This window comes from Mustelus asterias, chromosome 8, assembly GCF_964213995.1.
Source record: "Mustelus asterias chromosome 8, sMusAst1.hap1.1, whole genome shotgun sequence".
Lineage (NCBI taxonomy): Eukaryota > Metazoa > Chordata > Chondrichthyes > Carcharhiniformes > Triakidae > Mustelus > Mustelus asterias.
This window is the reverse complement of record NC_135808.1, coordinates 48,777,145-48,794,042: the sequence shown is the minus strand read 5'-3', so window position 1 is coordinate 48,794,042 and position 16,898 is coordinate 48,777,145. Positions and strand designations below refer to the sequence as shown.

The 16,898-nt window shown below is 48.0% G+C and overlaps 1 protein-coding gene across 1 annotated transcript in view; it reads right to left on the bottom strand.

The window, feature by feature from the left end:
* LOC144497727 (putative voltage-dependent R-type calcium channel subunit alpha-1E) overlaps positions 1-16,898 on the bottom strand; it is a 319,684-nt gene that overhangs the window by 167,818 nt on the left and 134,968 nt on the right. Inside the window, exons 16-18 of the mRNA XM_078219167.1 lie at positions 15,405-15,522; positions 12,602-12,669; positions 10,200-10,297 (exon numbers count right to left, since the gene is read on the bottom strand). Coding sequence (XP_078075293.1) covers positions 10,200-10,297; positions 12,602-12,669; positions 15,405-15,522 — 284 coding nt within the window. The remainder of the gene's footprint in view (positions 1-10,199; positions 10,298-12,601; positions 12,670-15,404; positions 15,523-16,898) is intronic.

Here is a 16,898-nt window from a genome sequence, read left to right as displayed (position 1 = left end):
CTCTCGCATGCACACTCTCTCTCTCACATGCACACTCACTCTCTCACATGCACACTCTCTCTCTCACATGCACACTCTCTCTCTCACATGCACACTCTCTCTCTCACATGCACACTCTCTCTCTCACATTCACACTCTCACTCACATGCACACTCTTTCTCTGTCACTTGCACATTCTCTCACTCTCTCACATGCACACACTCTTTCTGCCACATGTACTCTCTCACAAATGCACACTCTCTCTCACATACACACTCTCCCTCTCACATGCGCAGACTCTTTCTCTCACACATGCACATTCTCTCACAGAAGCACACACACTCTTTCACACATGCAGTTTCCCTCTCTCTCTCACATGCACTCTCTCGCCCACACACTCTCTCTCTCATGCACTCTCTCTCTCTCGTGCACTCTATCTCTCTCTCCCATGCACTCTCTCTCTCTCTCTCTCTCATGCTCTCACTCGTGCACACACTCTCTCTCTTGTGCACACACTCTCTCTCTCTCATGCATACTCTCTCTCATGCACACACACTCTCACACATGCACACACTTTCTCTCCCACTCTCACCTGCAGACACACTCTCTCACATGCACTCTCTCTCACACACACAGGCACACACTCTCTCTCACATGCACTGTCCCTAATCCACACTCTCTCACATGCACACACTCTCTCTCACATGCACACACTCTCTCTCACATGTACATACACTCTCTCACATGCACACACTCTCTCTCACATGCACACACGTTCTCTCAAATGCAAACTCTCTCTTTCATGCACACACTCTCCCTCACATGCACACTCTCTCTCTCGCATGCACACTCTCTCTTGCATGTGCACACTCTCTCTCACATGCACACTCTCTCTCTCACATGCACACACTCTCTCACATGCACACTCTCACATACACACACACTCTCTCACGTGCACACTCTCACGTGCACTCTCTCACGTGCACTCTCTCAGGTGCACTCGCTCATGTGCACTCTCTCTCACGTGCACACACTCTCTCACATGCGCACTCTCTTTCTCAGATGCACACTCCCTCTCTCACATGCACACTCTCTCTCTCACGTGCACACACTCTCACGTGCACACACTCTCTCTCACGTGCACACGCTCTCTCTCACGTGCACACACTCTCTCTCACATGCACACACTCTCACATGCACACACGCTCACACGCACACACTCTCTCTCACATGCACACACTCTCTCTCACATGCACACACTCTCTCTCACATGCACACACTCACTCTCACATGCACACACTCACTCTCACATGCACACACTCACTCTCACATGCACACACTCACTCTCACATGCACACACTCACTCTCACATGCACACTCTCTCTCTCACATGCACATCTCTTTCTCACATGCACTGTCTCTCACATGCGCACTCTCTTTCTCACATGCACACTCTCTCACATGCACACACTCTCACGTGCACACACTCTCTCTCACGTGCACACTCTCTCCCTCAGGTGCACACACTCTCTCACGTGCACACACTCTCTCTCACGTGTGCACACTCTCTCTCACGTGCGCACACTCTCTCTCACGTGCGCACACTCTCTCTCACGTGCGCACACTCTCTCTCACGTGCACCCACTCTCTCTCATGTGCACACTCTCTTTCACATGCACACTCTCTCTCTCACATGCACTGTCTCTCTCACGTGCATGCTCTCTTTCTCACGTGCACGCTCTCTCTCACATGCACACTCTCTCACACATGCACCCCACTCTCACATGCACACACTCTCACATGCACACACTCTCACATGCACACACTCTCACATGCACACACTCTCTCTCACATGCACACACTCTCTCTCACATGCACACACTCTCTCTCACATGCACACACTCTCTCACATGCACACACTCTCTCACATGCACACACTCACTCTCACATGCACACACTCACTCTCACATGCACACACTCACTCTCACATGCACACTCTCTCTCTCACATGCACACTTTCTCTCTCACATGCACACTCTCTCTCACATGCACACTCTCTCACATGCACAATCTTTCTCACATGCACACTCTCTCCCTCTCTCACATGCACTCTCTGGTATTGTGTAACGAGGTCGGTAGAATTAAGGATCTTATTGTGAAGGACCCTCTTGGGTCTAGTGACCACAATATGGTCGAATTTCTGATTCAGATGGAAGAGGAGAAAGTTTGGTCTCAAACCAGTGTCCTCTGTTTGAACAGAGGGAAATATGATAGGATGAGGGATGAATTGGCTAAGGTAGACTGGGAGAGCAGGCTGGCAGGTAGGATAGCTGAGGAACAGTGGAGGATTTTTAAGGAGATCCTTTTCAGTTCTCAGCAAAAATATATTCCAGCAAAAAACAAGGATTGTAAGAAAAGGGAGAACCAGCCGTGGATAACGAAGGAAATAAAGGAGAGTATTAAAATAAAAACAGCTGCGTACAGAGTGGCCAAAAATAGTGGAGAAACAAGTGATTGGGAAAAATTTAAGAAACAACAAAGAGAGACTAAGAAAGCGATAAAGAAAGGAAGGATAGACTATGAAGCGAGGCTAGCAATTAATATAAAAAATGATAGTAAAAGTTTTTATAAATATATAAAAAGGAATAGAGTGGCTAGAGTGAATGTTGGACCCTTGGAGGACGAGAGGGGGGAGTTAATAGTGGGAAATGAGGATATGGCTGAGTCTTTAAATAAGTTTTTTGTGTCGGTCTTCACGGTGGAGGACACAAATAGTTTGCCAAATATTAACGATAGAGGGTTGGCAGCAGGAGAAATACTTAATACGATTAATGTTACCAGAGAGGCAGTGCTGGGTAGACTAATGGGACTGAAGGTGGACAAGTCCCCGGGTCCGGATGGAATGCATCCCAGGGTATTGAAAGAAATGTCAGAGGTAATAGTGGATGCGTTAGTGATTATTTATCAAAACTCGTTGCATTCTGGGGTAGTGCCGGTTGATTGGAAAACGGCTAATGTTACGCCGCTGTTTAAAAAAGGAAGGAGACAAAAGGCGGGTAACTATAGGCCGGTCAGCTTAACGTCTGTAGTAGGGAAAATGCTGGAATCCATTATTAAAGAGGAGATAGCAGGGCATCTGGATAGAAATGGTTCGATCAATCAGACGCAGCATGGATTCATGAGGGGAAAGTCGTGCTTGACGAACATGTTGGATTTTTATGAAGATGTGACGAGGGCGGTTGATGGAGGAGAACCGGTGGATGCGGTGTTTTTGGATTTCCAAAAGGCGTTTGATAAGGTGCCCCATAAAAGGCTGCTGAAGAAGATTAGGGCACACGGAGTTGGGGGTAGTGTGTTAAAGTGGATTGGGGACTGGCTATCCGACAGGAAGCAAAGAGTCGGAATAAATGGGTGTTTTTCCGGTTGGAGGAAGGTAACTAGTGGCGTGCCGCAGGGATCGGTACTCGGGCCGCAACTGTTTACCATTTATATAGATGATCTGGAGGAGGGGACGGAGTGTAGGGTAACGAAGTTTGCAGACGACACAAAGATAAGTGGAAAAGTGAATCGTGTGGAGGACGGAGAAGATCTGCAGAGAGATTTGGACAGGCTGAGTGAGTGGGCGAGGATATGGCAAATGGAGTATAACGTTGAGAAATGCAAGGTTATACACTTTGGAGGAAATAATAACAAATGGGATTACTATCTCAATGGAAACAAATTTAAACATGCTACCGTGCAAAGGGACCTGGGGGTCCTTGTGCATGAGACGCAAAAGCCCAGTCTGCAGGTACAACAGGTGATCAAGAAGGCAAATGGGATGTTGGCCTATATTGCGAGGGGGATAGAATATAAAAGCAGGGATGTCTTGATGCACCTGTACAGGGCATTGGTGAGGCCGCAGCTGGAATACTGTGTGCAGTATTGGTCCCCTTATATGAGGAAGGATATATTGGCATTGGAGGGAGTGCAGAGAAGGTTCACCAGGTTGATACCGGAGATGAGGGGTTTGGATTATGAGGAGAGGCTGAGGAGATTGGGTTTGTACTCGTTGGAGTTTAGAAGGATGAGGGGGGATCTTATGGAGACTTATAAGATAATGCGGGGGCTGGATAGGGTGGAGGCGGAGAGATTCTTTCCACTTAGTAAGGAAGTTAAAACTAGAGGACACAGCCTCAAAATAAAGGGGGGTCGGTTTAAGACAGAGTTGAGGAGGAACTTCTTCTCCCAGAGGGTGGTGAATCTCTGGAATTCTCTGCCCACTGAGGTGGTAGAGGCTACCTCGCTGAATATGTTTAAAGCGCGGATGGATGGATTCCTGAGCGGTAAGGGAATTAAGGGTTATGGGGATCAGGCGGGTAAGTGGTACTGATCCACGTCAGATCAGCCATGATCTTATTGAATGGCGGGGCAGGCTCGAGGGGCTAGATGGCCTACTCCTGCTCCTATTTCTTATGTTCTTATGTTCTTATGTTCTCTCTCTCTCACATGCACTCTCTCTCTCTCTCGCATGCACACTCTCTCTCTCACATGCACACTCACTCTCTCACATGCACACTCTCTCTCTCACATGCACACTCTCTCTCTCACATGCACACTCTCTCTCTCACATGCACACTCTCTCTCTCACATTCACACTCTCACTCACATGCACACTCTTTCTCTGTCACTTGCACATTCTCTCACTCTCTCACATGCACACACTCTTTCTGCCACATGTACTCTCTCACAAATGCACACTCTCTCTCACATACACACTCTCCCTCTCACATGCGCAGACTCTTTCTCTCACACATGCACATTCTCTCACAGAAGCACACACACTCTTTCACACATGCAGTTTCCCTCTCTCTCTCACATGCACTCTCTCGCCCACACACTCTCTCTCTCATGCACTCTCTCTCTCTCGTGCACTCTATCTCTCTCTCCCATGCACTCTCTCTCTCTCTCTCTCTCATGCTCTCACTCGTGCACACACTCTCTCTCTTGTGCACACACTCTCTCTCTCTCATGCATACTCTCTCTCATGCACACACACTCTCACACATGCACACACTTTCTCTCCCACTCTCACCTGCAGACACACTCTCTCACATGCACTCTCTCTCACACACACAGGCACACACTCTCTCTCACATGCACTGTCCCTAATCCACACTCTCTCACATGCACACACTCTCTCTCACATGCACACACTCTCTCTCACATGTACATACACTCTCTCACATGCACACACTCTCTCTCACATGCACACACGTTCTCTCAAATGCAAACTCTCTCTTTCATGCACACACTCTCCCTCACATGCACACTCTCTCTCTCGCATGCACACTCTCTCTTGCATGTGCACACTCTCTCTCACATGCACACTCTCTCTCTCACATGCACACACTCTCTCACATGCACACTCTCACATACACACACACTCTCTCACGTGCACACTCTCACGTGCACTCTCTCACGTGCACTCTCTCAGGTGCACTCGCTCATGTGCACTCTCTCTCACGTGCACACACTCTCTCACATGCGCACTCTCTTTCTCAGATGCACACTCCCTCTCTCACATGCACACTCTCTCTCTCACGTGCACACACTCTCACGTGCACACACTCTCCCTCACGTGCACACGCTCTCTCTCACGTGCACACACTCTCTCTCACATGCACACACTCTCTCTCACGTGCACACTCTCTCTCACGTGCACACACTCTCTCTCACGTGCACACTCTCTCTCACATGCACACTCTCTCTCACATGCACACTCTCTCTCTCACGTGCACTGTCTCTCTCACCTGCGCGCTCTCTTTCTCACGTGCACACTTTCTCTCTCACATGCACACTATCTCTCACATGCACTCTCTCTCACATGCACACTCTCTCTCACATGCACAATCTTTCTCACATGCACACTCTCTCCCTCTCTCACATGCATTATCTCTCTCTCACATGCACTCTCTCTCTCTCTCACATGCACACTCTCTCTCTCACATGCACACACTCTCTCTCACATGCACACTCTCTCTCTCACATGCACACTCTCTCTCTGTCACTTGCACATTCTCTCACTCTCACATGCACACACTCTCTCTCACATGCACACACTCACTCTCACATGCACACACTCTCTCTCACATGCACACTCTCATACACACACACTCTCTCATGTGCACACTCTCTCACGTGCACTCTCTCACGTGCACTCTCTCTCAGGTGCACTCTCTCTCATGTGCACACTCTCTCACATGCACACACTCTCTCACGTGCACACGCTCTCTCACATGCACGCTGTCTTTCTCTCACACACGTACACATTCTCTCTTACACACAAACATACTCACATGTCCACACTCTCTCTCTCATGCACAAACACTTTCTCTCTCTAATGCACACACACTCTCTTTCTCACATGCACACTTTCTCTCTCACATACACACTCTCTCTCTCACATGCACACTCTCTCTCTCACATACACACTCTCTCTCTCACATACACACTCTCTCTCTCACATGCACACTCTCTCACATGCGCATTCTCTCTCTCTCTCACATGCACACACTCTTTCTGCCACATGTACTCTCTCTCGCATGCACACTCTCTCTTTCACACGTGCACACTCTCTCACATGCACACTCTCTCTCTCACATGCACTGTCTCTCTCACGTGCGTGCTCTCTTTCTCACGTGCACACTCTCTTTCTGCCACATGTACTCTCTTTCACAAGCCCACTCTCTCTCTCACACGTGCACACTCTCTCACATGCACACTCTCTCTCACATGCAGTCTCTCTCACATGCACACTCTCTTTCTCACGTGCACGCTCTCTCTCACATGCACACTCTCTCACACATGCACACCACTCTCACATGCACACACTCTCACATGCACACACTCTCACATGCACTCTCTCTCTCATGTGCACACTCTCTCACGTGCACACACTCTCTCACGTGCACACTCTCACTTGCACGCTCTCTTTCTCTCACAAACGTACACATTCTCTCTTACACGCAAACATACTCACATGTCCACACTCTCTCTCTCGTGCACACACACTTTCTCTCTCTAATGTACACACACTCTCTTTCTCACATGCACACTTTCTCTCTCACATGCACTCCCTCTCTCTCACGTGCACTCTCTCTCTCACATGTGCACACTCTCTCACATGCACACTCTCTCTCACATGCACACTCTCTCTCTCACATGCACTGTCTCTCTCACGTGCGTGCTCTCTTTCTCACGTGCACTCTCTCTCACATGCACACTCTCACATGCACACACTCTCTCTCACATGCACACACTCTCTCACATGCACACTCTCTCACATGCACATTCTCCCTCTCACATGCACACTCTCCCTCTCACATGCACACTCTCCCTCTCACATGCACACTCTCCCTCTCACATGCACACTCTCCCTCTCACATGCACACTCTCCCTCTCACATGCACACTCTCTCTCACATGCACACTCTCTCTCTCTCACATGCACACTCTCTCTCTCTCACATGCACACTCTCTCTCTCACATGCACACTCGCTCTCTCTCATGCACACTCGCTCTCTCTCATGCACACTCGCTCTCTCTCATGCACACTCACTCTCTCTCATGCACACTCTCTCTCTCTCACATGCACACTCTCGCTGACATGCACACTCTCTCTCACGTGCACACTCTCTCTCTCTCATGCACACTCTCTCTCTTACATGCGCACTCTCTCTCTCTCTCTCACATGCACACTCTCTCTCTCTCTCACATGCACACTCTCTCTCTCACATGTACACTCTCTCTCTCACATGCACACTCTCTCTCTCACATGCACACTCTCTCTGTCACTTGCACATTCTCTCACTCTCTCACATGCACACACTCTTTCTGCCACATGTACTCTCTTCCACACATGCACATTCTCGCACACAAGCACACACACTCTCTCTCACACATGCACACTTTCCCTCTCTCTCATGCACCCTCTCTCTCTCCCATGCACTCTCTCTCCCATGCACTCTCTCTCCCATGCACCCTCTCTCTCATACACTCTCTCTCTCATGCACTCTCTCTCTCGTGCACACACTCTCTCTCTTGTGCACACACTCTCATGCACACTCTCTCTCTCTTATGCACACACATTCTATTCTCTCTCACACATGGACACATTCTCTCTCCCACTCTCACCTGCAGATACACTCTCTCACATGCATTGTCTCTCACACACACACAAGCACACACTCTCTCTCACATGCACTCTCTCTCATCCACTCTCTCTCTCATGCACTCTCTCTCTCACATGCACACACTTTCTCTCTCATGCAAACTCTCTCATGCACACACTCTCTCTCTCTCACATGCACACACTCTCTCTCGCATGCACACACTCTCTCTTGTATGCACACACTCTCTCTCACAGGCACACGCGCTCTCCCTCCATGCACACTCTCTCTCTCTCTCGCATGTACACTGTCTCTCTCACATGCACACTCTCTCACATGCACACTCTCTCACATGCATACTCTCTCTCTCACATGCACACTCTCTCTCGCACGCACACACTCTCTCTCGCATGCACACTCTCTTCCACACATGCACATTCTCGCACACAAGCACACACACTCTCTCTCACACATGCACACTTTCCCTCTCTCTAATGCACTCTCTCTCTCTCCCATGCACTCTCTCTCCCATGCACCCTCTCTCCCATGCACCCTCTCTCTCACACACTCTCTCTCTCATGCACTCTCTCTCTCGTGCACACACTCTCTCTCTTGTGCACATACTCTCTCTCATGCACACTCTCTCTCTCTTATGCACACACATTCTATTCTCCCTCACACATGGACACATTCTCTCTCCCACTCTCACCTGCAGATACACTCTCTCACATGCACTCTCTCTCACACACACACAAGCACACACTCTCTCTCACATGCACTCTCTCTCTCATGCACTCTCTTTTTCACATGCACACACTTTCTCTCTCATGCAAACTCTCTCATGCACACACTCTCTCTCTCTCACATGCACACACTCTCTCTCGCATGCACACATTCTTTCTTGTATGCACACACTCTCTCTCACAGGCACACGCGCTCTCCCTCCATGCACACTCTCTCTCTCTCTCGCATGCACACTGTCTCTCTCACATGCACACTCTCTCTCTCACATGCATACTCTCTCTCACATGCACACTCTCTCTCTCACATGCACACTCTCTCTCTCACATGCACACACTCTTGCATGCACACACTCTCTCTCGCATGCACGCACTCTTCCACACATGCACATTCTCGCACACAAGCACACACACTCTCTCTCACACATGCACACTTTCCCTCTCTCTCATGCACTCTCTCTCTCTCCCATGCACTCTCTCTCCCATGCACCCTCTCTCTCATACACTCTCTCTCTCATGCACTCTCTCTCACACATGGACACATTCTCTCTCCCACTCTCACCTGCAGATACACTCTCTCACATGCATTGTCTCTCACACACACACAAGCACACACTCTCTCTCACATGCACTCTCTCTCATCCACTCTCTCTCTCATGCACTCTCTCTCTCACATGCACACACTTTCTCTCTCATGCAAACTCTCACATGCACACACTCTCTCTCGCATGCACACACTCTCTCTTGTATGCACACACTCTCTCTCACAGGCACACGCTCTCTCCCTCCATGCACACTCTCTCTCTCTCTCGCATGCACACTATCTCTCTCACATGCACACTCTCTCACATGCACACACTCTTGCATGCACACACTCTCGCTCGCATGCACACACTCTCTCTCGCATGCACACACTCTCTCTCTCACGCATGCACATATTTTTCTTTAGATCCTTATATGTTCTCTCCCATCATTTACTTGGCTCTAAGCATTGACAATCTACAAGTTGTTCCTACGTCTGACTAAGTTGGGATGAATTAAATTGCTTTTTGCCACAATATATTCGTTCCCTCTGCCTCCAATCTGTGGGGTTGCTTGTCTTCTCTCAGTTGGCTGCCCTCTTCCAATCGGAAGGCTTGGAAGAACCCAGTGTGCCATCAGTTAACAATGTCCCATCGCCTTGTCCAATTCCGAGTTGGTGAGGTTTGAGACTGGAACATTGGTCGGGATTTAAAGGAATGTTAGAAATCCTCTCGCCAACCCTCTCTGAATCCACGTGTCCAATTAAACTAGACTCCAGCTTTGCTGGTAAATGTGTTGTGTCCACTTACTCTGCAGAGGGGAAGCCTGGGGCTGACATGGGGCTGACCTCCTTCGCTTTCTGCAATGCGTGCTTCTGGTTTATGGCTTCCTCCTCTTCCTGCTCCTCCTTGGGGAGAGATTGAAAACACCCAGTCATTCCAATATGTATACAAAACTTCGAGACGCCTTCAATCCCCAGGATTCTGAACATTCGCGGCCGAGACAGTAATGCTTGTTCATCCAGACAGAACTGATATTCCTCTTAAATCCTCAGAATGTACAAATGAACTTTTCAGCCAATGACACGTCTCTGAAGTGTGATTACTTCAGATTACTGCAGTAAATGTGCAGTAGGAAATGTGGCAGCCATGTCTGGCGCAGCAAGATCCCACTAACAGTATTGTGGTAATGACCAAATCATTTGTTTTCGGAATTAAAATAAATATTCAGCTTCATGGGGAATATTTCCACATTTGGAGTATCTTATTCCCAATACTGCCATGGGATCATTTTAATCTACCTGAAAATGGTGGGCAGGACCTCCATTTAATATCTCATCTGACAGATGGCATTTCCAACAAAGCAGCACTCCCTCAGTACTGACACTCAGACAGTGCAGCACTCCCTCAGTACTGACCCTCTGACAGTGCAGCACTCCCTCAGTACTGACACTCAGACAGTGCAGCACTCCCTCAGTACTGACCCTCTGACAGTGCAGCACTCCCTCAGTACTGACTCTCTCACAGTGCATCACTCCCTCAGTACTGACCCTCTGACAGTGCAGCACTCCCTCAGTACTGACCCTCTGACAGTGCAACACTCCCTCAGTACTGACCCTCTGACAGTGCAGCACTCCCTCAGTACTGACCCTCTGACAGTGCAGCACTCCCTCAGTACTGACCCTCTGACAGTGCAGCACTCCCTCAGTACTGACCCTCTGACAGTGCAGCACTCCCTCAGTACTGACCCTCTTACAGTGCAGCACTCCCTCAGTACTGATCCTCTGACAATGCAGCACTCCCTCAATACTTACCCTCTGACAATGCGGCACTCCCTCAGTACTGATCCTCTGACAGTACAGCACTCCCTCAGTACTGACCCTCTGACAGTGCAGCACTCCCCTCAGTACCGACCCCCTGACAGTGCAGCACTCCCTCAGTACTGACCCTCTGACTGTGCAGCACTCCCTCAGTACTGACCCTCTGGCAGTGTCGGTCTGTCAGTTTCATTCTGCAGCTTGTCAGCAGGTTACTTCCTAAGGTTTCTGGAGTGACACTCAGAAGCAGCAACTGATGATGAATTCTTGAATAAGGCAGATTTGTATCAATAACAACAGATTCTAATCCGAGTAAAAATAAATGTTTGCTGCTGAATGTTATTGGCCAATACGCTTCTCCTGCCAGCATCATTCTTGCATCCTGACTACTAGGGGAAGCACTGAGCTGAGTTGGCTGACACTGAACAAGGAGAACCTTAGAGCAATTCCCACAGGAATCAGTCCCATGAAGGATAAGCTGGTGCAGTGTATGTGCAGCGGACACACAAAGCTACACATGGACCAGGGTCCCACTCATTCCCACCAGGCACTGGTTTCCCGCTAGTACTGTAACCTGTTGGGTGTTCAATACAATTGGCAAAGTGGGATACAAAACTTTTAAAATAATCACTCGATCAATCAACAAAATAGCTCAGCAAACTCCAAGATGAAAAGCCCACTTTCAGGAAATAGAGCCCTTTGTTCCGGACTCTCTTGCTTACACATTCCATGGGGATCTGTACAATATTCCATTACTACTGCATGGTATAGAATTTGCACAGTGCCTCACATTCTGCCTGCCGTGTGGAGTCTGTACTGGATGCAATCTGTATTGTATGTAATCTGTACAGTTTGTAATTTGTACATTTTGTAATCTGTAGTGTATGTAATCTATATGTAATCTTTATAGTATGGATTTTGTACAGTTTGTATTCTGTACAGTTTGTAATTTGCACTGCATAGATTTTGTACTGCGTGGATTCTATACTGTATTGATTCTGTACTGTATGCAATCTGTACAGTATGGATTCTGTACAGAATGTAATCTGCACTGTATGGATTATGAATTCTATGGATTCTGTGCAGCATGGATTCTGTAGAGTCTGTAATCTACAGTTTGTAATCTGTACAGTTTGTAATCTGTATTGCCTGTCATGTGTACATTTCATAATCTGTAATATATGCAATCTGTACTTTATGTAATCTTTACTGTATGGATTCTCTGCAGTTTATTCTGTACAGATTGTAATCTGTATTGCATGGATTCTGTACCGAATGGATTCTGTGCAGTATGGATTCTATACCGCATGCATTCTGTACCGTATGCATTCTGTATAATAGTGTCTCTGTTACCCAGTTTGTTCTGGTTGATAGAAAGCAGATAGTTCACTTTACCTTTGTCAACTCCTGGGCATTGGCGAGATTATCGACAGCAATAGCCAAGAAGACATTCAGTAAGGTATCTTGTCATTAGGGTTAAGGAAGAGAAACTGTTTCATTTCACACTCTATCCACACAAAGGGACAATGTCAGGTCTTACTGGAAAGATTTTACAAAGAACAAAGAACAATACAGCACAGGAACAGGCCCTTCGGCCCTCCAAGCCCGTGCCGCTCCCTGGACAAACTAGACCATTCTTTTGTATCCCTCCATTCCCACTCCTTTCATGTGGCTATCTAGATAAGTCTTAAACGTTCCCAGTGTGTCTGCCTCCACCACCTTGCCCGGCAGCGCATTCCCTCTGTGTAAAATACGTCCTTCTGATATCCGTGTTAAACCTCCCCCCCTTCACCTTGAACCCATGACCCCTCGTGAACGTCACCACTAACCTGGGAAAAAGCTTCCCACCGTTCACCCTATCTATGCCTTTCATAATTTAATACACCTCTATTAGGTCACCCCTCATCCTCCGTCTTTCCAGTGAGAGCAACCCAAGTTTACCCTGTCTCTCCTCATAACTAAGCCCCTCCATACTAGGCAACATCCTGGTAAACCTCTTCTGCACTTTCTCTAAAGCCTCCACGTCCTTCTGGTAGTGTGGCGACCAGATCTGGGCGCAGTATTCCAAATGCGGCCGAACCAACGTTCTATACAACTGCAATATCAGACCCCAACTTTTATACTCTATGCCCCGTCCTATAAAGGCAAGCATGCCATATGCCTTATTCACTACCTTCTCCACCTGTGACGTCACCTTCAAGGATCTGTGGACTTGCACACCCAGGTCCCTCTGCGTATCGACACCCTTTATGGTTCTGCCATTTATTGTAGAGCTCCCCACTACGTTAGTTCTACCAAAATGCATTACTTCGCATTTATCTGGATTGAACTCCATCTGCCATTTCTTTGCCCAAATTTCCAGCCTATCTATATCCTTCTGTAGCCTCTGACAATGTTCCTCACTATCTGCAAGTCCAGCCATTTTCGTGTCGTCCGCAAACTTACTGATCACCCCAGTTACTCCTTCTTCCAGATCGTTTATATAAATCACAAACAGCAGAGGTCCCAATACAGAGCCCTGCGGAACACCACTAGTCACAGGCATCCAGCTGGAAAAAGACCCTTCCAGTACCACCCTCTGTCTTCTGTGACCAAGCCAGTTCTCCACCCATCTAGCCACCTCCCCCTTTATCCCATGAGATCCAACCTTTTGCACCAACCGACCATGAGGGACTTTGTCAAACGCTTACATTATTGCAGGGGATGGTAAATTCATCAATTAATTAACTCAATTAAAACTTATCACAGCAGTTTTAACTTTGAAATTTGGTATTCCTGCATCTGTCCTGACGAGTGCAAGACAAAACAAACTTTGACAGCAAGTGGAAATGCCCCCCAAAAAAGTGAAATGTCATCACAGTGAGAAAACTGGAGCGAGCTGTGCCAGATCGTCAGGCATGCTCCGTACCGCTATCGTCCCACACTCAGTCACTTTTTGGGAGAGTGGAAAGAAGTGCTCCTGTACTGGGGAAGGGCCTAAACATGCCAGTGAGCCCAGCTGCAGAGTGCTCAGGCACCATTTCCTAAGGGTTCTCAGTGCACAGGGAGACCCCCACTCCCCCCCCCCCCCCCCCCCCATAGACATCAGGACCCCCCCCTCATCAGCGGAGTGTTTCCCCACATCCTCCCCAACATGGGTCACCCTGCCTGACCCCTGACATGCCATCCCATCATGACCTCGATCCTGCATCACCCCTCCCGCACCAACCTCCCCCTTCCCCCCCCACCCCCATCTTCTGGGATCGCCATGACCTGCGCCAGGCTCAGCAAGGTCAGAAAGTTGCCTCCAGCATATTTCTTTTTCCAGCACTAGTCACTGCTGAGTGACTTGACACCTGAGATAATCTGATCTTTCTATTTATTTTCTTCTGCCTGCTTTGGCTCTAATTCACCTCCTTTCTTTCTCTATTGTTCCTCCCTTTGATTCTGGATATGAAAATCTCCTCCATCGAGGAGGCAGACCGTCAATCACCTCAGTCACTGAGGTCACGATGATCCTTGTCCATTATCCGCTCACCCCTCTGGCAACTAGAATAGAATCCCTACAGTGCAGAAGGAGGCCATTCAGCCCATCGAGTCTGTACCGACCACAATCCCACCCCACATGTTCACCCGCTAATCCCTCTAACCTACGCATCCCAGGACTCTCAGGGGCAATTTTTAACCTGGCCAATCAACCTAACCCGCACATCTTTGGACTATGGGAGGAAACCGGAGCACCCGGAGGAAACCCATGCAGACACGAGGAGAATGTGCAAACTCCACACAGACAGTGACCCGAGCCGGGAATCGAACCCGGGACCCTGGAGCTGTGAAGCAGCAGTGCTAACCACTGTGCTCCCGTGCCTGGTGATACAAAACTCTTGTTGATCTTAAGATCCATGAATTCTCCCACTAACTAATTTTGGGCAATAGTATATGGGCTGGTGCCTTCAATGGTATGGTTACCATGGCTACATGGCCTACCTGTTTGGTGCTGCCTCGACCAACAGCATTCCTGAATCTGGTGACTGAGGACTCTGAAAGAGTTGAAGACAATTCTAGAAACTTCTCTCACACTAACAAGCCTGTCTTATATCCACACTGAGCCTGTCTATATTTTAAAAAGAGCACCAAGCAGGTGAGTGAAATATAGATATAGTCAAGCATGCCAATAAAGACCAGAGAGAAGAGGACATCTAACCCAGTGAAAGGATACAGTTTCCAAAGAGCGTCAGGACAATAAAATAAACTGATGACCACATTCCCGTGTTCACACCTCCCTGCGATTTTATCCCATTGTACATCACCTCATTCCAATCCTCACCGGTTAAAATCTAAAGGAAAAAGATTCCATGTTACTCAGACTCCGAGAAAATTCTAACCAGGGAGAAATTAAAGATGGAAGTAATAAATGGAGCAGAAGTCTATTGTTCCAGGGCCTTGAGGAAAAGACACAGAGGGTTTAGAGGGTACTAATCATCTTCACCACTCACTGACTAGTGTTACTCATCTTCACCACTCACTGACTAGTGCTGATCGTCTTCACCACTCACTGACTAGTGCTAATCGTCTTCACCACTCACTGACTAGTGCTAATCGTCTTCACCATTCACTGACTAATGTTAAACATCTTCACCACTCACTGATTAGTGTTAATCATTTTCACCATTCACTGACTAATGTTAAACATCTTCACCACTCACTGATTAGTGTTAATCATTTTCACCATTCACTGACTAGTGTTAAACATCTTCACCACTCACTGATTAGTGTTACTGATCTTCACCACTCCCTGACTAGTGTTAAACATTTTCATCACTCACTGACGAGTGTTAATCATTTTCACCATTCACTGACTAGTGTTAAGAACATAAGAACATAAGAAATAGGACCAGGAGTAGGCCATCTAGCCCCTCGAGCCTGCCCCGCCATTCAATAAGATCATGGCTGATCTGAAGTGGATCAGTTCCACTTACCCGCCTGATCCCTATAACCCCTAATTCCCTTACTGATCAGGAATCCATCTATCCGTGATTTAAACATATTCAACGAGGTAGCTTCCACCACTTCAGTGGACAGAGAATTCCAGAGATTCACCACCCTCTGAGAGAAGAAGTTCCTCCTCAACTCTGTCCTAAACTGACCCCCCTTTATTTTGAGGCTGTGCCCTCTAGTTCTAGCTTCCTTTCTAAGTGGAAAGAATCTCTCCACCTCTATCCTATCCAGCCCCTTCATTATCTTATAGGTCTCTATAAGATCCCCCCTCAGCCTTCTAAATTCCAACGAGTACAAACCCAATCTGCTCAGTCTCTCCTCATAATCAACACCCCTCATCTCTGTTATCAATCTGGTGAACCTTCTCTGCACTCCCTCCAAGGCCAATATATCCTTCCGCAAATAAGGGGACCAATACTGCACACAGTATTCCAGCTGCGGCCTCACCAATGCCCTGTACAGATGCAGCAAGACAGCTCTGCTTTTATATTCTATCCCCCTTGCGATATAGGCCAACATCCCATTTGTCTTCTTGATCACCTGTTGCACCTGCAGACTGGGTTTTTGCGTCTCATGCACAAGGACCCCCAGGTCCCTTTGCACTGTAGCATGTTAAACATCGTCACTACTCACTGATTAGTGTTACTGATCTTCACCACTCACTGACTAGTGTCAATCGTCTTCACCACTCACTGACTAATGTTATTGATCTTCA